Genomic DNA, 26,423 nt, shown 5'->3' with positions numbered 1-26,423 from the left:
CCTGGAATTAAAATGGATTGTTTCAGGCTTTGGATCATTTCATTCATAGAACATGCCTACAACTTTGAAGATGTGAATTTTTTTTTCATTTATTGTGAGGCAAACAACAAATAGGACAAAATTACAGAACTTCAAAGTGCATAACTGTTCACCCCCCTAATGTCAGTACTTTGCAGAGCCACCATTTGCGGCAATTATAGCTGCAAGTCGCTTTGGATATGTTAGGACTTGGACGATCTTGGCCTCTAGAGGCCGCTATTATTCTGTCTTGTCATGTTTATTTTGGCCTCTAGAGGCCGCTATTGCTTCTGTGTTTTGTGTTTGTCTTTATTGCCTGTTTAGTCCTCATTATTGTCACCTGTTTCCCATTTATTTTGTGTATATATACTCCCTCAGTTCAGTCTCTAGTCATGGAGTCTTTATGCTATGCTGTTAGTGCTAGTTCCCTCTGTCCCATGTACCTTGCCTGTGTCCTAGTATGCTTGTTTTTTGTTGCTTTCTTTTGGACTTTGTGGATTTTTGTTTTGACCTTTGGATCTTCTGAGCGTTTGGGTTTTTGCCTCTTCTTTTCTGGGTTTGGATTTTGGACATTGAACCTTTTGGATATTTTTATTTTGTATATCTTCTGAGCTTTTGGATTATCCATTTTGTTTTTCCCTTGGATTGTGTATATATTGTAAATAAACTGTTTTTGATACTCTACTTTCGCCTCACGCCTCTGCACGTAAGTCATCCCCCTGGTGGCCTAGTGGGGGTTTGCTGGATTATCATACCAGCGACCTGGGTGCAAAACCCTAACAGGATAAGTCTCTATAAGCTTGCCACATCTAGCCATTGGGATTTTTGCCCATTCCTCAAGGCAAAACTGCTCCAACTCCTTCAAGTTACGTAGATGGGTTCTGCTGGTGAACATCAATCTTCAAGTCTGACCACAGATTCTCAATTGGATTGAGGTCTGGGCTTTGACTAGCCCATTCCAACACATTTAAATGTTTCCCTTTAGACCACTCCAGTGTAGCTTTAGCAGTATGTTTAGGGTTGTTGTCCTGCTGGAACGTGAACCTTCGTCCCAGTCTCAAACCTCTGGCCGACTCAAACAGGTTTTCCTCCAGAATTGCCCTGTATTTAGTGCCACCCATCTTTCCTTCAGTCCTGACCAGATTTCCTGTCCCTGCAGATGAAAAATATCCCCACAGCATGATGTTGCCACCACCATGCTTCACTGTAGGAATGGTGTTCTCAGGGTGTTGGGTTTGCACCACACATGGCGTTTCCCATGATGGACAAAAAGATTAATTTTAGTCTCATTTGACCAGAGAATCTTCTTCCATGTGTTTGGGGAGTCTGCCACATGCTGCTGGGCAAACTCCAAACGTGTTTTCTTAAGCAATGACTTTTTTTTTTTTTCTGGCCACTCTTCCATAAAGCCCCACTCTGTGGAGTGTACGGCTTATTGTGGTCCTATGTACAGATGCTCCAGTCTCTGCTGTGGATCTCTGCAGCTCCTTCACAGTTACCTTTAGTCTCTGTGCTGCCTCTCTGATTAATGCCCTCCTTGCCCGGTCCAGTTATGGTGGGCGGCAGGTTTGTTGTGGTACCATGTTCTTTCATGATGATGGATTTGATGGTGCTCTGGGGGATCATCAAAGATTTGGATATTTTTTTATAACCCAACCCTGACTTGTACTTCTCAACAACTTTGTCCCTGACTTGTTTGGAGCGCTCTTTAGTCTTCATGGTCTCGTTTGGTTAGTGGAGCCTCTTGCTTAGTGGTGTTGCAGCCTCTGGATCCTTTCATAAAAGGTGTATATATACTGACAGATCATGTGGCACTTAGATTGCACACAGGTGAACTTTATTTTACTAGTTATGTGACTTCTGAAGGTAACTGGTTGCACCAGAACTTTTTAGGGGCTTCATAGCAAAGGGGGTGAATACATATGCACCTGGCAATTTTCTCATCTTATTATCTCTAGCCGCTTTATCCTTCTACAGGGTCGCAGGCAAGCTGGAGCCTATCCCAGCTGACTACGGGCGAAAGGCGGGGTACACCCTGGACAAGTCGCCAGGTCATCACAGGGCTGACACATAGACACAGACAACCATTCACACTCACATTCACACCTACGCTCAATTTAGAGTCACCAGTTAACCTAACCTGCATGTCTTTGGACTGTGGGGGAAACCGGAGCACCCGGAGGAAACCCACGCGGACACAGGGAGAACATGCAAACTCCACACAGAAGGGCCCTCGCCGGCCCCGGGGCTCGAACCCAGGACCTTCTTGCTGTGAGGTGACAGCGCTAACCACTACACCACCGTGCCGCCCCCCTGGCAATTTTCAATTTTTTATTTTTGAATTTTTTTTAAAAACATTTTTTTATCATTTCACTTCACCGGCTTAGACTATTTTGTGCAGATCCATAACATAAAATTCATATTAAAAAACATTTAAATTACAGGTTGTCATGTAACAAAATAGGTAAAAAGCCAAAGGGGGGGGAGTACTTTGCAACGCACTTCATGTGTGTGTGTGTGTGTGTATTTATATATGAAAGAGAAAGGTACACTATATCAGAGAAAAACTGAAATTATAGTCATAAAAAGGAGCCGTTCAAAGAAAAAATTATCAGAGACTGAACTGGAAAAGGAAAAAAAAACAATAACAGTGCCGGGGAGCGCTATAAAGATATGTAAGGAATGTGGGTAAAGTTGAGAAAATGAAAGGGGGGAAAAAGTCAGGAGATACTTTTCTTGGGGCAAATTTGATCGGATACCCCGGTTTAACACACAAGCCAAATGCACACGATGGGAATGGTAATATGGCGGCCAGATGGCTTCACCTGTCTCTACAGCGGGGAATAGGCTATGAGCTCTTCAGATTTTATCTAGAGTTCAGTGGTTGGAAGTAGTAGCCTGGGCCCGCCCATCCTAAGCGTGACGCAACGCGAGGGCCTGTTGCGAGCTTAGTCTGGCCAGGCAAGCTATCTACAGCTCTTCCAAGCTCCCGAAAAACTGGGAACCAATCAACTTTGAGCATCTCCAACGGCCCTGGGTAGAGGCGTGTTCAAGGCAGTGACGTAGTAGAACTGCAACCGGAAGCCATAGATTGTTTACAGAATCTATGCCGGAAGCGCTTCATTCACGCTTCCGCATCTATTACGCATAGATGCTGTATTGAAAGCATTCAACGGGAAGTTCTCACTGAAAACGGAGCAAAGAGCAGCCCTGGAGATATTTATTGAAAGGAAGGACGTTTTCGCCTTGCTCCCGACCGGCTTCGGTAAGAGTTTAATCTACCGGTTAGCCCCGTCGTGTCGCATACGTCAGAGGAAAGAGTGATGTGATTGGTTTAAGCTTCGTCACAGCCTTTTCTGGCTTCGACCAGTAGCAAACTGAGGCATTTCAGGGAGGCGGGTCAACCACGGGCTCTGAGAAAAGGTTGGGCTTAATATCTTGGCCAGACCAATAGCTCGGAGAGCTTTGAAGTCGCGTTAGCCAGGCTATGGAAGTAGAGCCCTGCACTCCCACGGGACCCGACGCAAAGCAGTGCGGCATGGGACAAATTTTGAAAGCGCATTGCAGCCGTGGGCGGGAGGGGGAGTGCACAATGCGGGAGCGGGCGGGAGAGGTGATAAGCTGCAGTCCCGCTAACTAAAAACGTGTTTAAAATAAAATTTATAAATTATTAATTTATGTCTATCATATATAATTTGTGCTGTATATTTTATTTGGCATTAATAAAAACATTTTAAGATGCATAAATTTGCGGATGTGGTCTAATCTCGCGTACGTTTCCGATTCCTTTCCGCTCTTCCGTGTTTGAGATTTTGGTAGGTGTGTTGGGTATCTCTGTAAAGCCTCAGCTGCGCATGCCGCCTGGCAACGCGCACCCTCGCTATGTGCGCTATGTGAAGGATCGGTCAGTGGAGAGCTCAGCTAAGCTCCGCATGTTTAATTCCCCAAGCCAATGACAAGAACTTTCGTGAGAAATAACGCGAACGTCTGCATCATGTGGGATTTGCGGGCGGGAGCGGGACAAAATATGGCAGGCGCGGGCGGGAGCGGGACTGAAAATCATAATTCTTTGCGGGAGCGGGCGGGAGCGGGACTGCACAATGCGGGAGCAGGCGGGAGCGGGACTGAAAATTCTGTCCCACGCAGACCTCTAGTTGGAAGCAGGAAAATGGCCAAGCGTAAGAATCTGAGCTACTTTGACAAGGGCCAAATTGTGATAGCGAGGTCTGAGCATCTCCAAAATGGGACATCTTGTGCGGTGTTGCCAGTATGCAGTGGTTAGTACCTACCAAAAGTGGTCCAAGGATCCAAAGGACAACCGGTAAACCGGCAACAGGGTCATGGGTGTCGAAGGCTCATTGATTCTCATGAGGCACGAAGGCTCACCCATATGATCGAATCCCATAGAAGAGCTACTATAGCACAAACTGCTGAAAAAGGTTAATGCTGAAACCTTTCTGTTTTAGCCAGCATTAACTTTTTCACAATTTGGCACTCGTTAAAGTGGCTCAGATCCTTACGCTTGCCTATTTTTCCTGCTTCCAACACCTCAACTTCAAGAACCGACTGTTCTCTTGCTGCCTAATGTATCACACCTCTTGACAGATGCCACTGTAATGAGATAATCACTGTTACTCACTTCACCTGTCAGTGGTCATAATTTTATGGCTGATCGGTGTATGTCCTCATCGCGTCGTGTATAAGTCTCTGGCAAAGCCATGAATCATTTTGACAGCTAAGCCATGCATGCAGCATGTGCAGCGAGCTGTTTTTGTCATGTTAAACCATGACCCCTCACCTCTGGATCTGGCACATCTAGTTCCCATGACAAAACCTGGAGATTTCAGGGCCTCTCATCTGAATACACAGGCACGCAAAATTGGCCAAGAGACTAGTAGGGGTAGTAATATTAGCAATAATTGCTAATATTAGCACTCTCCGAACAACAGGGCGAACCCTTTTCTGTTGCGCCTGGAAAGCAGAACTCTTAATCAGATGTTTAAAACTCATGATATTTTTTTTCCCCCATTTGCTGTGTATGTTTATTGCTATTGGACTTTTTCTGCTTTATATGAGTAGCACGCTGTGTGAGCACAATCGCTATCAGGCGGGTTAAAATGTAAATAACTTTTCTAGAATTTCACCAAAACTCATTGAATTTTCAGCATTGTAAGAGAACTCCCTAAAGTATTATTCAGCAAAACCCCAGAATGATAGCACAAATCTAGAATTTTTAACAGAATTTTTTTAGTTCTTAAAATTTAATGTAATTGTGGCAGATCACAGAATCCAGGGACACATGTCGGCCCGGGGGCATTTTGAGTTATTGACAGATTCAGAAAGTACAGTTTCTAAGCTTTCCAATGATGCCTTCCATGTGGAGATCTGACAATATTTGAAGAATGTGTGGCCTTTTGAAAGTGTATACTTCTTAAAACAGGAAAGGGAGAAAATCGCCCTCAAAGTTTTCCTTCTCAGCTACTCTGGGTGTAGGGCGGGCACATAATGGTGCTCATTTGCATGACATTAAGGAAAGCCCTACCCCCTACGAGCTAGCACGATACTACTTTCATGTAAACAAAGATCACCACGTCAGTTTTCCTTCCATGCAAAGTATGCCCAACACAATTATGAAGTACAAAAATAAGTCCTAAAGTATACTTTAACGTTTTGTGGTTGAAAAATTACTCACACCGTAAGAAAGAAAGATAGCACGATGATGACACAACTAACACAACACTAGTTTCATGTAAAGCCTCGGTCACAACCGGCCGTATGTGCTCCTACAGCCGGTCTACATGCAAAAAACGCAAGAAACGCACGGAGAGCGCGCATGAAACGCACGAGAGCGCGCGTGTGATGTGCTGATTTTCGAGCCGCAGACCGGCCGCAGAGGTTCTTTGTCATGTCAAACAAACTCTACGGGCGCTTACGTTTTTTTCAGGTTGCAAGACAAACTTACGGCCAACGCGCGTCTTTCTCCGTGAACAAAAAAAAAAACCGCAGCGATTTGGGAAACGCCAAAATCACACAGCCAAAAAATCGTACGTCCGGTTGTGACCTAGGCTTAACCAAACCACAACACTCTCCGTTACATGCAAAAATAACCACACAGCCTTAGATTAATAAACTTACCCCATCAGAAAGAGAAACGGCGCCTTGCACACACCAATGCCTCCGATGGAATGTAATCCTAGAACGGTCCGTGTATCATCCAATCATTCAAGTATTCCATTCAATCTGGAAAACGAGGTTGTGTTTTTTTTTTTTTGCTAGAAATGGTTATCTCCGATGTAAATACCGTGTGTCTGTTTGCTTCGCGGTGTTTGCTCCTCTGCGCTCTGTTTAGTAACTCATTCCATAGTGAAATCACACGCCTGTATGCAGGTTAAGTAGCCATGCGCTCAGCTCGTATCATACAGCTGATTCGTGGAAAAAAAAAACAAATGACTTAAATCATCATGTGAATGGCCCATATGGTAATTTACCCACACCCCCCAGCAGGCTACAGTCCTGACAAAAACGAGACAATTTGCAACAAAAAACGTATGCTTTTCCAACAAAACAATCTATTATCTGAAATACTGATTGCATTCTTCAAGATCTCAACTTGCACATGATGGAAAAAAACAAAAATCACAAATTTAAAAAAAAAATGCTTCTTTTGCGATTATCTCGGATTCGTTTCGGCCGACATGTGTCCCTGGATTCGGTGAGGGGTCACAATTATGGACGTCACGCGTAACATTTACACCCGTGAAAAATCACTTTGAATGCTGTTTTGAAAGTTTTGATCAAATATTCTCTGTAATAAAAAAATTGCTTAAATATTATAAACACACAGTCTTTTAATGTATCAAAAAATATTTTTGATAAAGCAAGGAAATTCGGAAGAAAATCTGTGTTTTCTTTTGCTTGTTGTGCGCGTCACGCTACCAAAATCTAACTAACCCCTTCACGAACTATTCCGACTTTCATGGACTTGTAGCGCGAATAAACCTTTCAAAAAAATATATAATACTTCTCACCCAGTAAATTAGAATCCTGGTGATTTATATCCTCGTAGCTTCAGTAGATCTAGAGATTTAGTCGATTTAGTAAATCCCAAACGCTGTGAAACACGCCAGCCAGCTATGGTGAGAAGTGCTGCTGTAATTGAGAAACTCTCATTCCTCCCGCTTCCAACTAACTCCGTGACCCAGACCAAAGTAACAATGTCACGCTCATCACTTAAGGATGATTTATGCCAAGTTTCACGGAAAAATACAGCGAAATAAACTTACTAGAAGCATTTTTCAAAATCCCAGACATTATGAAACATTTCTTGTAGGGTTTCAGGTTACAAATTTCGAGAATAGAGAAATTGCGGTGCAAAAGTTTGCCACTAAACTCGCGAAAATACTCCATCCTAGCGAGTTTCACAACCGAACTAGGCTACGTGACAGTCCGTGACCACCCAGGAATGTTCTAGAATAGGGGTTTTCAAAGTGTGGGAGAGTGAGCCCCCCCCTCGGAGAGCAAATAAACAACAGCGCCCCCCCTTACAATTTTTGTTGTTGCTATACTTAATGTTCCATTCGTATTTTTAAAAAATGGTTGTTGTACACTTTTATTTTTTTATTTTTCACATTTTAAACATCTGTGCTTTTTAAAACATCTTGTTTTACACATTTTAAACCTCTCATAGCATCGTTAGCTAGCACCTCTTGGCAGACAACACACTGTGGCAGTGGAGCATCTTCAGATCCAGTCCATGAAAATCCAAACTTTAAATAATCGTGGTCATACTTCCTTCTTTTTTCAGTCCCCCCAGGATTCCGCGGGCCTTTTTTGTGATTGTTGCGGGCTAAAATGTCTGATGTTGCGGGGGTTTCCAAAAAATTGCGATGAAAGTTGCGGTGTTTTTTAGGTTTTTGTTGCGATTACATTGCGGGAGGAAGTGAAAGTTGCGAGAAATTGTTGAAATTTTCTCTTTTTGTGATTAAAATTGAGTGATATGTTAAATATTAAGTTATTACCAAAAAACTATTGATTAAAAAAACAAAGACACTGAGAAATGGTCCTATAAACAACTTTACCAATATAAAAGATTACCAGGACTACAAAAATGCAGAAAAATAGGCTTTACTTATCCAAATGCACCTGTTGGTTCAAAAGTTAAAGTGCAGAGAACCTCACAGCACAACATGAAGTTACCTTCAAATATAATATAAATGCCTCAGCTTTCATGTAAGAAAAAAAAACTATTAATACTAGTACTGTGTGCAGGCAGTCTCTCCTGAAGACTAAATTAAACAATAATTATAAACTAATAAAATAAATGGCTCAGGCTTCATAGAAGAAAAAAATCAATTTGAACAGAATCTCACAGTATGATGCTGAAGCTGCCTAAACAATGGAAAATAAAATACCATTTTGGCAAAAATGTTGGCATCCATTAATTTCTTGTATTAAGTAAAAAAAAAAAATAAAGTGCACACAGTCCTTCACTGTAAACATAACACACTTTCAGTAACAGAATTTAAGCCTATATAAACACTGACTCGCACATCATGCAATGTTGCCAGATACTGCTGACATTTTCCAGTCCAAAATATATTCAAAACCCGCCAAAATGCACTTGAAACCGCCAATCTGGCAACACTGCGCACATGCTGCTTCTCTTGAACATAGACATCCGGAAGTAAGGCGGAAGGTAGTTTGTCGACGTCACCTCAAGACGATGCCAACGATTGGTCAAATTTGCGGGAAAGTTGCGGTGATTGGATATAATTGCGACACCGCCCTGAATTCGCGGGGATTGGTTGAATTTGCGCTGAAGTTGCAAATCGCAACATCCTGGAGGCTCTGTTTTTTTGCTTGGCCGTCTCCTCACTCCCTGTAGCTTTAGGTACTAAGAATCGATCCATTTTGTCTCTCACGTTGCGCCCCCCCGAAGAACTCTGGCGCCCCCCAGGGGGGGCGTGCCCCACACTTTGAAAAGCCCTGTTCTAGAAGGTACGCTTCTAGGCACGTGCGATCGAGAAAGACGCTACGTGAAGGTAGTAAAGGTAGTATTTCCACTGTCTTATGACATTTTTGCTTGTTTTAGCGCGATAAACAATGCTTTATGGGTAATCATTAAAATGCTGATTTCAAGGTTAAAATGGGTAAAAACAACTAATTTATATAGATATTGTAAAAATTGTGCCTAATAGTTATTTCAGTACATAAAATCAAAACCTGAATTTTTAATTTGTTCCCTATGTTACACCATTGTGCATCTACTGTAGCATGCTACTCATCTTTACACATCATTACTTTTCCCAGGAAAACGAAAGTCTCTGTAATCTCAAATACGTGTGAGAAAGTCAAATGTAATAGGAACAGAACTTGCGTTCTGTGTTTTCAGAACATTTTCAGTTCAGTTTGATTAGATAATGACAAACCTGACCACTTGTACGTTCTTTTGGCTATGTCAGTTCAGACTGGTTTGACTGGACATTAAATAACAACAACCAACAAAATCGAGTCGCTGTGTCTTGATCGAAGACTGAAATGTGTTCGATCGCTGTTTCAGATTTAAAGCCTGTACTCGTGTTTCATTTACACGTCGGCTTTCACATCACATCTAACCATTTTAACTATTTTAACCATTTTAATCCTACTCCTTCATAGGCTTTTCTGTATTTGGACTCTTTTCAACACTGTAGAGCAGGGGTATTCAATTAAAAGTCACTGAGGTCCAGTTATTAAATTTTTTCCAAGTAGAAGGTCCGAACCGAAGTCCAGCTTGTGTCTTATAGCCTTCCCCTATGTCCACATTTTCATATGGTTTCAACAATATTTATTGTTCATTTCCAATGCAGGAAATGAACTGAGTGCACAACTATCTCTTTTACCATAAATAAAAGTCGTCCCAGGAAAATAAATTCAAGGCCTTTATTTCAGATTAAAGAAAACAGAAACCTCAGAATAAAATAAATAAAAAAGTGCAAACAGAGTGGAATAACTCCTTTTTCTCATAGGCTACGTTCACACTGCAGGCTGAAGTGACTCAAATCCGATCTTTTCGCCCATATGTGACCTGTATCCGATCTTTTATTGACAATATGAACGACACAGATCCGATTTTTTCAAATCCGACCCAGGCCGTTTGGATATGTGGTCCTAATTCCGATTCCTATCCGCTCTTTTCATATGCGACTTCAGTCTGAACCGCCAGGTCGCATTCATCTGACTTACACGTCATCAACAAGCCACAAACGTCACTATTCTGCGCTGAAGTAGGCGGCGGGTCTCTCAAAAAAAGTTACAACAACATGGCGCATAATCACGGGCGCAGATAGAGGGTGGGACTCGTCCCACCCAGATTTAAATTCACTTCGTTCGGTCCCCCCCCACTTATAGGGAGGAAAAAACGTCTATGCTGTCTTTCTTTGCATAAGGCAAACCTCACGTAAAAATCAAAAGACTAATTACCATTCGGTTTATTGAGGTGCACAGCAGTGTATACATAGTTGCAACAACTCACATAAAACAAAACAAAGACTGATATTCGGTTGGTTGAGCTGCGCAGACTGCACAGGTTGCGAGCTCGAGCTTGGTTGCTATGGTAACCCATAACAAGTTTGACAGGCATATCGGGGTTGGGGTTGGTTTGCTGGCAGCTTTGTCCCCCCCAGTTCAAAAAACGTATCTGCGCCCCTGCGCATGACATCAATGCGAGGGATGCTTCAGGCTGTGAAGGTTCTGAATCTTCTCAATGGAAGGACGCAGAGGTTAGGGAGCTGATTTCCATTTGGGGGGATGCAGCTATTCAAGCTAGATTGGATGGGTCATACCGCAACCGGGCGGTTTTACTTCCGTAAACACTGGCCATGCTCACTGCGTGTGACGTCGTCGTATCCTGCAATGCGCATGCGGAACACTTTTAGGTCGCTTTTCGTTCATACTGAGGATCACATACAAGTCGCATATATTTGTTAATGTGAACGACCTCACAAAAAAATCGGATTTCACAAAAAAATTGGAATTGAGCATTAAGCCTTGCAGTGTGAACGTAGCGTTAAAGTGCCATTCCACCATTGGATGTATTCTTTGGCATAAAATACAATATATTTTATGACAACATGACTAGACAGAGAAATCTTTTAGCTTCAAAATGATATATCAAACATAATTTTTTGACAACGACAAGTATATTAATTTTGCGACCAAAGTCACCCACCCTTTTAATTTCCGCGCGGTAGTGAAACGTGATGTCATCGGCAGGTTCCCCTTCTTGTGTACCACGTCATGTGTGACGTGGCACAGATTATCAGCAATGGCGGATAGAACGCGATTTCCACTTGTCGATTGCTGTGCCGATATTCACCATCGACCGTCTCCTTTGGGCATCACTTGCTATTTTCCTTCGCTTCTTTTCCGAAGCTGACAATCGCGTTCTATCCGCCATTGCTGATAATCTGTGCCACGTCACACGTGACATGGTACACAAGAAGGGGAACCTGCCGATGACATCACGTTTCACTACCGCGCGGAAATTAAAAGGGTAGGTGACTTTGGTCGCAAAATTAATATACTTGTCAAAAAAATGATGTTTGATATATCATTTTGAAGCTAAAAGATTTATCTGTCTAGTCATGTTGTCATAAAATATATTGTATTTTATGCCAAAAAAATACATCCAATGGTGGAATGGCACTTTAAATTAAAGAGGTCCCAACCTGAAGAATTGAAGGCCTACACTTCAAGTAAAAAAGTCAACTCAGAAAACATTAACTAAAAAGTGCAAACAGAGCATTGACTTCACATTTTCTCTTCTTTGTTCTTAAAATACTGTAAGGAGGTCCCAGCCTAAAAAAATGAGGGCCTACTTTTCAAGAAAGAAAAGTCCACATCTTCAGAAAACAAGTGGGGGAATGCAGACAGAACATTTTTCTTTGAACTTTTCTCTTTTAATTCTTCTTTTACTCTTCTTAATGAGAAAAACGGGCATGTGGCTGACCTGCCAGTAATTTAAATCTTGGTTGGAGTGCCATTCTCATGCAGATATGTAGGTGTTCATTGTTGAGCCTAGAACGGTACTTGGTTTTGACAATGTTCATAGTGGAAAAAGCCGACTCACAGCTGTAAGTTGATCCAAACATAGTCAAGGTGTGCAGTGCTCCTTTGATTAGACCAGGGAACACACTCCAATGTGTTTATCTCATCTCATCTCATTATCTCTAGCCGCTTTATCCTTCTACAGGGTCGCAGGCAAGCTGGAGCCTATCCCAGCTGACTACGGGCGAAAGGCGGGGTACACCCTGGACAAGTCGCCAGGTCATCACAGGGCTGACACATAGACACAGACAACCATTCACACTCACATTCACACCTACGGTCAATTTAGAGTCACCAGTTAACCTAACCTGCATGTCTTTGGACTGTGGGGGAAACCGGAGCACCTGGAGGAAACCCACGCGGACACGGGGAGAACTTGCAAACTCCGCACAGAAAGGCCCTCGCCGACCCCGGGGCTCAAACCCAGGACCTTCTTGCTGTGAGGCGACAGCACTAACCACTACACCACCGTGCCGCCCCCAACGTGTTTATGTTGCCCCAAAATCCACGCTACTTTTAAGGAACATTCGTTTGCACGTTGCTGGGCTGTAAATGTATTGGCCCTTTTCCACTACCCTTTTTCAGCTTGCTTCAGCTCACTTCAGCCCGACACGGCTCGCGTTTCGACTACCTCAGAGCAGCACGACTCAGCTCGCTTCAGCCCTGCTTAGCACCCAAAACTCGCACGGTTTTGGAGTGGGGCTGAAGCGAGCCAAACCGAGCCGAGTGGGGCTAGGGGCGTGAGCAGACACTCCCCTGTGCACTGATTGGTGAGGAGGAGTGTCCTCACACGCCCACACACGCCCCGCGAGCACGCTGGGATCTGTAAACACCGTAAACCCGGAAGAAGAAGAATTACGAATTACAAGAATTTCTGAAGCCTTATGCGCCTCGCCTCATCTATACGCTCTTGCCAGTATCTGTTGGCGTTGTCGGTGACAACAAGCCACAGCACCAAGACCAGCAACACTAACGACTCCATGTCCTCCATGTTTATTGTTTACTATCCAGGTCGTGAGACTACCGCTTAAAAGCTCACTGATGTCACTGTTTGCGCCGCCTAACGACATCACGTGACGTCCACCCACTTTCTCTAACTCCACCCAATGTGTCCACCCACTTCCAGCCAGCACGGTTCAGCGCGGTTGTAGTCGAAATGCAACTCCAACAGCCCCGCTCAGCCCGACTCAGCCCAACTCAGCACGGCACGGCTCAGCCCGACTCAGCCGCGTTGGTAGTGGAAAAGCCGCATATGTGTGATGAGTCGGGTAGACCTGTCATACTGTGCTTGCAGTTGGGTTATTTTGCGTGCCCTCAGCTCGGACTTCAGGGGGTAACTTTGCTCAAAAGAGCTGTGCTTTGTTTCGTAGTGGCGCTTCACGTTGCCGCTTTTAATTAATGCCACGTTTTCGGAGCATATGAGGCACACTGGTTTTGAACTGCTCGCCGGAAGAATGAACATATATTTCTCCGTCCATTCATCTTTAAAACAACGATTTTCCTTGTCTACTTTCCGCCGCCTTTTGGAGCAAGCCATGTTGTCTCTGAGCTTAACTCTCTTCCTCTCTGCTTGTTGCTGTGCTGTGGTGCGCTGGGTAAACTAACGATTTTATTGGCTCAACTGAGTGAAGCTATTGTCGTATTAACTGGAGTAGCAGCGCCCGCTGTCAATAGCCACGACCGTCCAAAATAATGCTCCATGAAAATTACTTAATCTCGTGAATTTACCATTGGTCACGGGTCCGGACAGAACCATCACTGGGTCCGGATCCAGACCGAGGTCCGCCATTTGGTGATGCCTGCTGTAGAACAATACTGAGGACATCAAAACTATGAAATAACACATGGAACATGTATGGAATTATTTGGTAAACAAAAACACGTTCAAAAATCTGTTTCATGCATTCGATTCTTCAAAGTAGCCAGCGTTTACCTCGATGACGCTTTGCAGACCATTGGCATTATCTTAACCAGCTTCATGAGGTCGTCACCTGGAACGCTTTTCAATTAACTGGTGCCTCGTTAAAAGTTAATTAGTGCAATTACTTGCGTTCTTAAATGTGACCGCCTTTCAGATTTTTCAAGTTTAGGTCATAAAATGAATTTTCCCCGACACCCAGTTATTTTTGTTTAGTGGACTGAAAGCTACTGAATTCAAATCACAGACTTCCAATTTTATTAGGTTTTTAAATAAATAAAAAAAAGAACAATTAATGAATTTAGAGCCACGTGGCCCTAAATTCTCCGCTATTTTTTCCTGCTTCATCATGACCTGATTCAAGATACTACGTCATGCATGATGTGGTGGGCTTTACCCGTTCACGCAAGGCATTGTGGGATACAGATTTGAAACAGGAGAGAAAAATGGAGGACGCGAGTGTGTGAATGAAACGTGAAAGACCGACTATAGTAACGGAAAGTGAGAAGAAAAGACGTTGTTATTTGTGAAGGAAAGGAAACGCAGGACCAAACTACCGGTAATAAATATCATCTGTCAGCAGATATTTATTGTTGTTTTTTAGATATTGCAGAAATAAACATATTTTTTTTTCGCGGTGCGGTTTCCATCAAATCCTGTGCTCTGATTGGCTGGCGAGCAGGTCCGTATCCTACGGTACGGACCCCAGTTACGGATCCCGGTTACGGACCTCTGGCGACTCGCTCGTTCACAACAACAGCAAACGTAGTAGAATTATTTTTGTCAACATTTATCTTTTTTTTATAAAATTTATTTATAAGATTATCAAAAATCTTATACATTTTTGCCAGCATTTCTCAGGAGAATAGCATTAATTTTGCAGCATGGATCGCGATAGCGACAGTGTTCACAGCGAAAGCGAGTTTTATTACCCTGAGGAAGAAGAAATAAAAGGAAACATTTCAGGAGAAAGCTAAAAACCTGTAACTGTTGCTAACCCCGAGCAAAAACATGGCTGAATCCTGAATGATTCAATTTTGTATAAATAGGGGACTACATAGGCGGCAAAATGTAGTTTTTTTCTAGCCTGGGCCCGCCCATCCTAAGCGTGATGCAACACGAGGGCCTGTTCTGAGCTTAGTCTGGCCAGGCAGGCTATCTACAGCATTTCCAAGCTCCCGAAAAATCGGGAACCAATCAACTTTGAGCATCTCCAACGGCCCTGGGTAGAGGCGTGTTCAAGGCACTGACGTAGTAGAACTGCGACTGGAAGCCATAGATTGTTTACAGAATCTATGCCGGAAGCGCTTCATTCACATCACGAACATGGAGCAGCGGCAAGCCTTTAACACAGCGGTAGATGCTGTATTGAAAGCATTCAACGGGAAGTTCTCATTGAAAACGGAGCAAAGAGCAGCCCTGGGGGTATTTATTGAAAGGAAGGACATTTTCGCCTTGCTCCCGACCGGCTTCGGTAAGAGTTTAATCTACCAGTTAGCCCCGTCGCGTCGCATACGTCAGAGGAAAGAGTGATGTGATTGGTTTAAGCTTCGTCACAGCCTTTTCTGGCTTCGACCAGTAGCAAACTGAGGCATTTCAGGGAGGCGGGTCAACCACGGGCTCTGGGAAACGGTTTGGCTTAATAGCTTGGCCAGACCAATAGCTCGTAGAGCTTTGAAGTCGCGTTAGCCAGGCTAGTTTTTTTCCTGCCATGGAAGTGCACTTGTATACCGAGGAGGAAGCCATTTGCATTACAGCCGTGAATGAGGATTCAAAATGGCGGCTCGGCTGGGTTTTCCCTTTCCGGCGCTCTCGTTTTCTGTTAGAATTTGGTAAAGAAAAAAATAAATATATTATTTACCAGTACTTTCAAGACCTCGGTCACGGTATTTCACCATACGGACCTCCCAGCTGGTAAATAACATATATATCACAATGACCAAATTTCAGAGGGAACTAAATTTCACCGATTTTATGAAATCAAAAGGTCGTCTACTTTTAATGTTTGAGCTCAAACAGTAAACATTAAATAATAAAAATACAGTAAATGGCCCGATTCCACAACTGTCGTAATCCATGTTATGTCAAGAACCGCTCAGCTGAGTAAAGAGAAACGTCATCCATTATTACTTTAAGACATGAAGTAACTTTTTTTTTTTTTTTTTATCCCCCACAACTTCGATATACAAACTGGGTCTGTCCGTCTGGTCACATTTTCTTTTCTGGGCCGTATCTTTAAAACTACTGAAGATATCTTCATGAAACTTTGTATACCTATCAAGCAACATGTGACGTGGTGCATTTTGCCATTTTGAATTTTTGAAAAAAAGTATTTTTCAAATTTTTACATAAAAAATAGATTTTGACTTAGTTTCTAAGAGCAATGTTCGTTTCCGGAGCGTATGTCCAAAACTATTCATGATACGTATTTGAAACTTGGTATACATGTTAACAAGGTGATGTAGATGTGCCTTTTCATACTAAGAAATTTGAGAAATTTTAATTTTTCATGTTTCCATGGAGGGGCGGCATGGTGGTGTAGTGGTTAGCGCTGTCGCCTCACAGCAAGAAGGTCCTGGGTTCGAGCCCCGGGGCCGGCGAGGGCCTTTCTGTGCGGAGTTTGCATGTTCTCCCCGTGTCCGCGTGGGTTTCCTCCGGGTGCTCCGGTTTCCCCCACAGTCCAAAGACATGCAGGTTAGGTTAACTGGTGACTCTAAATTGACCGTAGGTGTGAATGTGAGTGTGAATGGTTGTCTGTGTCTATGTGTCAGCCCTGTGATGACCTGGCGACTTGTCCAGGGTGTACCCCGCCTTTCGCCCGTAGTCAGCTGGGATAGGCTCCAGCTTGCCTGCGACCCTGTAGAAGGATAAAGCGGCTAGAGATGATGAGATGAGATGTTTCCATGGAAACAATTTCAGACTTAGTCTCTCAGGTTAGTCTTAGGGGTAGGTTTTGTTTTCGGAGCAGAACTTGAAAACTATGAGTGGTATGGTTTTGAAAGTTGGTATATGTGTTGATTTAAGTAATGTATTTGTGCCTTTTGATACTAAGAAATGTGAGAAATGTTAATTTTTAGCTCACCTGGACCAAAGGTCCGCTGGGTTTATGCCATGGGCTGCTGAGGTCAGTGTAAAGAGGTCGGGTTGGTTTCCTGCAGCAGAACTTGAAAAATGTGGCAAATAATATCTTGAAACTTGGTATATAGTTGATAAATAGGGCAGGGGATATAGATGACTCTGTTTTCTTGCTAATAAAATTAAGAAAAACCATTGAATTAGAAGGTGTGTCCAGACTTTTGGCTCGGCCTTTAATGTAATTTATCTGCATCATTCTAACCAGCACTTAGTGCACTGATACAGCCAGTAACAATCAAGGATTATGAAATTTTAGCTTACATCATTGACTCTTTTTGTAGAAAGTAACAGACATGAATAATTTATTTGTGTCGAAACAAACCGGGTACGAATAAGTGAAATGGATATGAAATTTGCCAGGCTTACACTTGTTGCCAAAAATGGTTGCAAACAATCAAGTTGATCTGCTTTGTTTACGATTTGAATTTCAGCCAGTTCAGCAAATACTGGCAAGATCGCTTTCTCTCATGGGCGTTTTTGATAGCAGTCTCAGCTCATAAATCTCTTCTGCTCGTGTTTGTATTCAACCAAGTGCCTACCAAATTCTTATTTACGTTGAAAATGGAAGACATTTGGAATTTCAAAGCAGAAAAAGAAGAGCAAAAATAAAATTCCTGTCGTAAATGAACGTACTCTATCTCTTATGCTCTGTCTCTTCTTTCTTTTCTTACAGATATCTCCATTTCAACAACATTGAAGCGTTAGAACCGGAGTCCTTCGTTCACTTGCCCAAGCTGGAACGGCTGTGAGTCTCTCTGTAGGATATCATCTCTCTGACGTTCATCCTCTAGGATTCATTCGTTGTCCCATTTTTCAGCATGTTAATGAGTCTTTGGCCTGGAGATCAAAGCAGACATGTAGATGCATGAGGGTGATCTCACACACTAATCCAACCTCTCTTCATGATAATAGTGATCATATTGCTTATTTTGCAATGACAGGGCCTTGGCATTGACGGTAAGATGAAAATCACATAACGCCTCCAACATAAGTTTCTGTTCACGGATTCCTGTAAAAGCTGGCGCGATAACTCTTTCAATTAGTCTCTCTGATTATCCAGTTTCAAAAGTTCTATTTTTGTGTGTGATCATAAATGGAATCAGCTTTGTCGTGATATGGAGACGTTTTAACCCTCTGGGGTCGAGAGCTTCGCCGGTGAAGCTCGACAGGTTTAGAATGAGTAGGTCATGTACCGTATTTAGATAAATATCTTTGCGGGTTTTTCATCATACAAGCATGATAAACATATCGACAGAAACTGTATACTTTTACACTTTCCTGTGTGCCCACGGGCAAATAACGTTATAGTTTTTAAATTGCCTAAATTAGATGGAACATAAAACTTGTCACCGTACTCAGTCACACCAGAGTCGAAGCGCTGAGCGCGCACTTATGCATTCATAAAAGACTGTTCACGTGGTAACGGCATGATCATCACTTTCACTCTTTCAGTTTCGACTGGTTTCTCTTTCGCGGTGGGGACGGCCACCGTAAACAGGATAAAATCTTTCGTGCCCCTTTTCCACCAAAGCAGTTCCAGGGCTGGTTCGGGGCCAGTGCTTAGTTTGGAACCGGGTTTTCTGTTTCCACTGACAAAGAACTGGCTCTGGGGCCAGAAAAACCGGTTCCAGGCTAGCACCAACTCTCTGCTGGGCCAGAGGAAAGAACCGCTTACGTCAGCAGGGGGGCGGAGTTGTTAAGACCGACAACAATAACAAGACCGCGAAAGATCACCATTTTTAAGCGACGAGAAGCAGCAGCTGTACAAACGCAAAGTCAGCCATTATTATTGTTGCTGTTGTTGCTGCTGCTGCTTCTTCCGCATTATTTTTGCTTCGATATTCGCGCCAAGGTTTATGCAAACGTAGCGACATAACTGACGTATACAGCGACGTAACTGACGTATACAGCGACGTAATGACATGGCTTCCCTTAGCACCGCGAGCTATGGAAAAGCAAACTGGTTCTCAGCTGGCTCGCAAGTTGAACGAGTTGTGAACCAGCACCAGCACCAGCCCCGAACCAGCCCTGGAACTGATTTGGTGGAAAAGGGGTATCAGACATAGTCTAGGCTATTTGGAGGTAAAACTTATGAGCTGGCACATGGATTTTATGCGCTTCGGATGATTCAGGACAGCGATTCAATTCAATCTTGAGAACTGCGACACTGAATGAGCGGTGCCTTTTTTTAAAATTAATTAAAAAATTAATTAATTAATTTACTTCGACTTGATCCAGCCGAAGATCAACTCAAGTAAGTGTAAATATTTCTTCTATTTATTATGAGCAGATCGGTTGATATGCGTGCGCTGTTAGTGCATACACAGGAAAAATGACTGCGTAATTTTTCCAGAATTAAAAGTATTTTCCTCAAATAGTTAATTTTGCTCGATTTTGAGTTTAGAGAGTAAAATGCGGAGTTGGAGTGGGAGCAAAATGGCAGGGTAATTGTGTAACAGAGTAACAGAGTTGGTTGTGGCTCTGAACTGAGTAAAATAGGACAAGAGTTAATTTCAAGACACACTGAATAAAGTCAAATACCAAAATAAAGTCAAATACCAGATAAATGAGGCTGTTGTAAAAAGCAGTTTTAGAACTGTGTTGGAATGTGTGAAAAAACACGACCTTACCCATTGTGACCTGACCTGATGGGATTAAGAGATGGCAATAGGAGGGGTTTACACTCTTCTCATTGAATGGAATGGAAATGTTTTACCCTTCTCACTGAATATCCCTCCCACTGCCAACCCTTTATCCCAAAACAATAGGACATAATTTTTTGATGGCCAGTTAATTGTCCAAATCAGTGGAGCAGATTTAAGTTTTCGTGCTCGATCCATTCCTCAGACTGAACAGAATGACCTCAAGTGACCAAAACGGTTCGACACGATGGGTACGGTCATGTTTTTCACCCATTCCAACACAGTTCTAAACCTGCTTTTTACAACATCTTTATTTATGTTATTTTTTAAAAAGTGCAATCATGACATACAGACTACAGAGATATTATTGTAGCTGAACTTGTGCTGAATACAAAAAAGTCACATGACTTTGAAAATACTGCTTAGATTTGTTGAAATTGACGACAAAATCCGAGCCAGAAAATACCCTCAGACCCCAGAGGGTTAAAGTTTTATCGCCTCGTGCCTTTGGGAGAGCGGTATCAGTTTTCAGTGTTGCATCTGTGGAAGTTTGGTGTATGAAAATGAAAGTCTGGCTTACTTCACCCAAAACTGTACATGAGCCCGACTTGCAGTGAAGATGAACTCTGGAAAAGATTGCTTCCCAACAACCCTCCTCTTGGATTTCAAACCAGATGTTTGGAATTGTGGTAGCTGCTCCGATTCCTTTTTCCACCTCTGTTTACGGGTGACGTGCTGGAATCCAGCCTCCTTTTCCAGCCCCTCTGAGAACACGATGGAGGAGCCACCTGGGCTAACACAAAGAAGGAAAGGAGAGAGAGAGAGAGAGAGAGAGAGAGAGAGAGACCTCTTAAAGATCCCAGGTGCAGGAAGTGCTTATAAAGCTGGCGCATATGAAAAATCAATGTAGGGTTGTTTTTTTTTCCTTTTCTCTCAGACGTATTAGAACGGAATATTTTTCTAGGTTAGTGTGTCCATGGGACGTCTGCCAGATGGGAAGAGGAAGTGTCTCTCAGCTCAGCCCATGCTTAATGGAAGATGGCACTGCTTCTCAATATCCAGTGAGCACGGTCATCTGTTTTTAATACTGATATGTGATCGGTGATGGATGCTGTTTGAAGTTCCAGAACATGTTTGGTAAAGAGCGAAGGAGTGATTACACAAACTCTGGGAAAGAAGTCATATTATTTCCTGTGTAAAATAAGAGCGTCTCAGAGGACTGGCCTTTCAGAGAGCATATAGTCCTCACAGCTGGGAATAGAGCATCGAGTCGCTTCTTACAAACGTTTTGCAACCGATTCCCATTAAAAGTCCAGTATTTTGTAGATGACTGGTTGCAGTGAAATTCTTCGCATTGCTATAAATGTTATACAAGAGTCTCCTTATGTACACGCTGTAAAAGGTCTTGTAAATGCTTTGGAAAGAACGTATCCACTCTAATAGTCGAATGCTTACGGTGTTTTATACAATGTACCTTAGTCACAGTATATTTTTTTCCAGCTGTTCCACGAGATCGAGTCGTACATGAGCTGATAGCCGACGAGGCACGTAGCGCCGAGCTGACTATAAGCCATGTATAACGAAATTGAGTGGAGTAACTGCATTATTATATCCACATTCACTGGATTTTGAGAAACAGCATTTTTATTTTTCATCTCATTCGTCTCATTATCTCTAGCCGCTTTATCCTGTTCTACAGGGTCGCAGGCGAGCTGGAGCCTATCCCAGCTGACTACGGGCGAAAGGCAGGGTACACCCTGGACAAGTCGCCAGGTCATCACAGGGCTGACACATAGACACAGACAACCATTCACACTCACATTCACACCTACGGTCAATTTAGAGTCACCAGTTAACCTAACCTGCATGTCTTTGGACTGTGGGGGAAACCGGAGCACCCGGAGGAAACCCACGCGGACACGGGGAGAACATGCAAACTCCACACAGAAAGGCCTTCGCCGGCCACGGGGCTCGAACCCAGGACCTTCTTGCTGTGAGGCGACAGCGCTAACCACTACACCACCGTGCTGCCTGCGATAATAATAATAATAATTCTTGAAAAAGAAAAAAAATATGTTCTTACCATCAGATACTTTCATACCGTGTTTTGTTGCTTGTTTTTGTACTTTTTGGAGTTTTGTTTTCGAGTCGAGTTTTTATTTCGTCCTCAGTTGGTTCAGCAAAACGCTCCAACAGTGTTGTAGTCGAGTCACTAAACCTCGAGTCTGAGTCCAGTCTCAAGCCCCCAGTGTTCAAGTCTGAGTCAAGTCGAAGTCATTAAAGAAAATTTCGAGTCAAGTCTGAGAACAAGACTCCATCCGCACCATCTGACAGTGGCTGTTGCTGCCTTTATGTGAAAGCGTCTCTGCTACTGTGTCGGACTAACGTTCCTGCTTGACTGCCCCATTTTAGGCTACATCCACACAACGGCAACAAGATTTAAAAAAAAAAAATATCGCGTCCACATGGGCAACGGATCAGTAAAATATCAGGTCCATATGGCAACGCAGCGCTTGCTGAAAACGATGGAATACACATGCCACACCTCTAGGGGCGCTGTAAGACAGTCCCTTTGGAGACACCACAACAATAGAAGAAGTAAGGACGCATGCGCATAAACTATTATGCGCGAGACTTCATATTAGCCACAAAGTCAGAAAAATCTGTTCATAAAATTACGTTAGAATGACCAAATACAATGAAAAGTATTTTTCCAGTCTCGCCTGTGAAAGGTAATCCCATGTGATCTCGTTTGGACGGTAAACCTGTTGGTACAGTTAAACGCAGCACATGAATGAGGCATCTTTATTCTCCGCTTTGACCCATCCAGTATGGCGGCAAGGATGATGTATGATTCTACGCGGAAGGCGGCGTCTTTAATGGTCCGGAATAAATTGAATGCTACACGTTGATGGATTAATTTGTTCTTCTACGCCCTTTTTGAGGAATGTATTGTAGGACTTAAACCAACATCTGAAGAGGTGAGATCGCTCCTTTTTTTCCCTATTTTTGCTGGTGGGATTGACTCTGCCCTAAGGGCTATTCTCTCTCTCTCTCTCTCTCACTTTGCACCATTACACAATAAATATTCACAGTGAAAATATTTTGTAAGCGCGTTTCATGAACCAAGTTATAGGATTTGTTGACAACTCGCATCGAGTTCGTTACACTTCTACCCGGCGTGAAGCACTCACAGTCATGTGGTTGTGACGTCATCGTAAACAAATCCATTCTACTCATCCAGACGACTTCGCAATGGCGCCGTTGCCAGATCTTTCCACTCTGGAACCCGTTCTCAAAAGATTTCGTTTTGGGGCACCCAAAACGCCGGTGCCATGTGGACGCCAGGCCGAAACGATAAACAATTTTATCAGATTCACCTGAATCCGTTGCCATGTGGACAGGGCCTGAGTTAACAGGCTACAGATAAAAACCTCATTCATCACTCAGCAAGCCCCGCCCACTATCAACAGACAATGAACATAGCGTGTCACTTCCTTCTCTGGGTGGAGTCTTACCAAATAACGATTGAAGTTCGAGGTCGTCCCCGTCGTCTCCTCGATAGTTCTTCTACATCTCATCTCATTATCTCTAGCCGCTTTATCCTTCTACAGGGTCGCAGGCAAGCTGGAGCCTATCCCAGCTGACTACGGGTGAAAGGCGGGGTACACCCTGGACAAGTCGCCAGGTCATCACAGGGCTGACACATAGACACAGACAACCATTCACACTCACATTCACACCTACGCTCAATTTAGAGTCACCAGTTAACCTAACCTGCATGTCTTTGGACTGTGGGGGAAGCCGGAGCACCCGGAGGAAACCCATGCAGACACGGGGAGAACATGCAAACTCCACACAGAAAGGCCCTCGCCGGCCCCGGGGCTCGAACCCAGGACCTTCTTGCTGTGAGGCGACAGCGCTAACCACTACACCACCGTGCCGCCCTAGTTCTTCTACATATGGAACACATAGCAGTGCATTTTTTTCCCACTGCACGAGAAGTCTGTATAAGCAAAGCGGACGATCCTAGCGGCGTTCTCTCCAGGCGTTTTAGCGCCATGAACGTTAGTTTGTTCCTGAACATGACGTATGAACAGGTGAATGTGCATTCTCTTGCACGAAATTAGTATAAAAATTAATGTAGATATAAATATCTTATGCCAAATTATTATGATATGTTACAAAAAATAAAGAAAAAATCCGAGTCCTTGTGTCCAGTTTACGAGTCCGAATGCAGTTAACGCACGAGTCCGAGTCATCAGTGCTCAAGTCCAAGTCAAGTCACGAGTCCTTAAAATTAGAGCACAAGTCAGACTCGAGTACTACAAGCCTGCGCGCCGCCATTTTGTTTTTCTCTACTCATGGTATATGAGCTGATAGCCTAGTAGTAGAAAAGCCAATCAGAGCATGCGATTGTTCATATCCAGTGAATGTGGATAGAATAAAAATAATTATATAGAACTCTTCTCTGTAGTTGATGTGTCTTATATGTGGAAAGAGATGATTGCACTTAATTCTTTGTGTGATTTTTTTTTTTTTTTGTCTGTCTGCCTTTTACAGGTTTTTGCACAACAACAGAATAACACACCTTGCACTGGGGACTTTCTCCCATCTAAAGTCCATGAAGAGACTGTGAGTGCTCTGAGCGAATGCAAAACAGCACAAAAGAGGAAGGTCACACACTGCAGGGCAATCTCGTATTCTGAGAGTTAAGATAGCGTACAAACGGGCAGCTTGATTTGTCTCTCAGGAACATGACGTTGAGAGATTAGAAGTTATTAAACCGTATGAGCAGGACGTTATTATCTGTGTAAGTTTATAAAGTCTGATTAGATATTTAATGTTTAAAAACTACAGTGATCTAAGGGCCTCTTAAAAAGAGCTTTTCTTTTATGATTTATATTACACTTACCGTGTTTACATGACAGTGCTGTTTGATAACAATGTGTAAAATGCAGAGCTGGACAAAGTACCCAACTTTATTACTTAAGTGAAAGTACAGGTCAGATGTTACGCTGATACAAGTGAAAGTTCTCCAGTCAAATTCTTACTTAAGTTAAAGTGCTTGCTTTTAAAAATACTTAAGTATTAAAAGTACATTTTCTGTCAACGCATTGTTGTATTATTGCCACAGCGCTTATAATACCTCATGCCTCTGAAGCAACCGACTGGATTATTTTGTGAATTCACAAACTGAACGCGTGCTGTGCCATCGTTGTGGTTTAGCGTTAAGCTAGCTAGTCAGTGAAGCTCTATCTGACATGCCAGCAAACTCTTTTCAAACTCGAAATCATATTGTGTAGCTAACGCTACTAGAAAAGAAAGATTTCTACATTCTGTTTATTTGGCAACATGATGCTGAAACATTTTTCTGAAAGACTTCGGATAAGTTAACGTTATTCATGTTAGCGTAACTCCGTTTTTACATGCTAACTAACGGTGTCCAAGTTAACTAGCTATGTGTTAACGTTAGCCGTGGACAAGGCTACGGCAACTTGGCGGGCAAATCCATAGAAAGTCATGTGACTAACCAGACTGCATAGCTATTGCAACGTTATCGCGAGCTCGAAAAGCACAGACAACTTCGTTGCAACCTTTCTCTTGGAATAAAACGTTTATATACCTCGATATGCTTCCGCAGGTCGGACGGCGAGTTTTTGGAGGCCGTGATGTGGTTCGTTTTAGGTAAACAAAGCAAACATTCAAAACGAAAGCAATCTTTAATCCTTGCAGAAAACTGAAGCATGGGTTCATGGGCCATGGGTGCGTACAGTACATTCCCCAGAAGAACCGCCTCCTTCCATTCTGCCATCAACTGATCGTGTTAAATAACGCTGCTGAGAAATCACTGAACTTGATTTTATACAGTCTATGGATGTGACCCTAGTGATTACTGATCAGCTGTCTCAGTGTCACCTGGGGCCATTATTAAAAAATGTTCTGTTTCCGGTCCATCGGCCGGGTGAGTGCCGTTTGTGCGGGTGAATTTTTTTTTTTTTTAACGCCGGTTTTTCGACATTTTTTTCGGGTTTGTAAATCTAAAATCGAACTTGACATTTCCGCATTCCCAGGGCTTTCCACTAAGGCTCATACTAGCCAGCCATGACAAATAAGTAGCCAGCCGGGGGGGGCGGAGTAAACACAAAATAAACTCCTGTGCACGCAGTTCCCAGGATTAAATGTATTTTCCACAGACCATTTATTTATTCACTTTACTCAAATACAAAGTAAAATGGCAGTAAATCTTCTTTCTTTTCTTGCGTATTGCATCATGAGGCGTTCCTGGCTTGTAAGTCTCTTATTTTCGGTGCATGACACATTCACGCAGCTGAGTGCGCGCGCACACCGCATGTCGGGGCGCGGATGAGTTACTCTCCCTTGATCAACGGTTCAATTTGACATTATTGTCAGTCCGTTAGATAAACATTTAATTTTATTAAAATCGAAAATTAATATTTAGAGCCTGTGGGCTACAAAAATAACAGTCATTAAAGTAGCCGGCTGGACTTAATTGTATGGCCGGCAGCCGGCGCTTGTAGAAAGCCCTGTCGAATCAGCTCTGCGCATGCACCGTGCTGCACAAAAAAATGGCAGCCACCATGAAGGAAGGAGATCCGGAG

General features: G+C 43.1%; 1 protein-coding gene across 5 annotated transcripts in view; it reads left to right on the top strand.

Moving 5' to 3' along the window:
* Positions 1-26,423, top strand: part of LOC132894609 (peroxidasin) — a 300,221-nt gene that overhangs the window by 142,361 nt on the left and 131,437 nt on the right. For all 5 annotated transcript variants that reach the window (XR_009655662.1, XM_060934684.1, XM_060934683.1 and 2 more), the window contains exons 5-6: positions 17,832-17,903; positions 24,364-24,435. Coding sequence is in view for 4 of the 5 variants with exons in the window: in XM_060934684.1 (XP_060790667.1) it covers positions 17,832-17,903; positions 24,364-24,435 (144 nt within the window). In the remaining variant the exon portion in view is untranslated. The remainder of the gene's footprint in view (positions 1-17,831; positions 17,904-24,363; positions 24,436-26,423) is intronic.

The sequence above is a fragment of the Neoarius graeffei genome, chromosome 11 (assembly GCF_027579695.1).
Source record: "Neoarius graeffei isolate fNeoGra1 chromosome 11, fNeoGra1.pri, whole genome shotgun sequence".
NCBI classification, from domain to species: Eukaryota; Metazoa; Chordata; class Actinopteri; order Siluriformes; family Ariidae; genus Neoarius; species Neoarius graeffei.
This window is presented reverse-complemented; position numbering and strand designations above follow the sequence as displayed.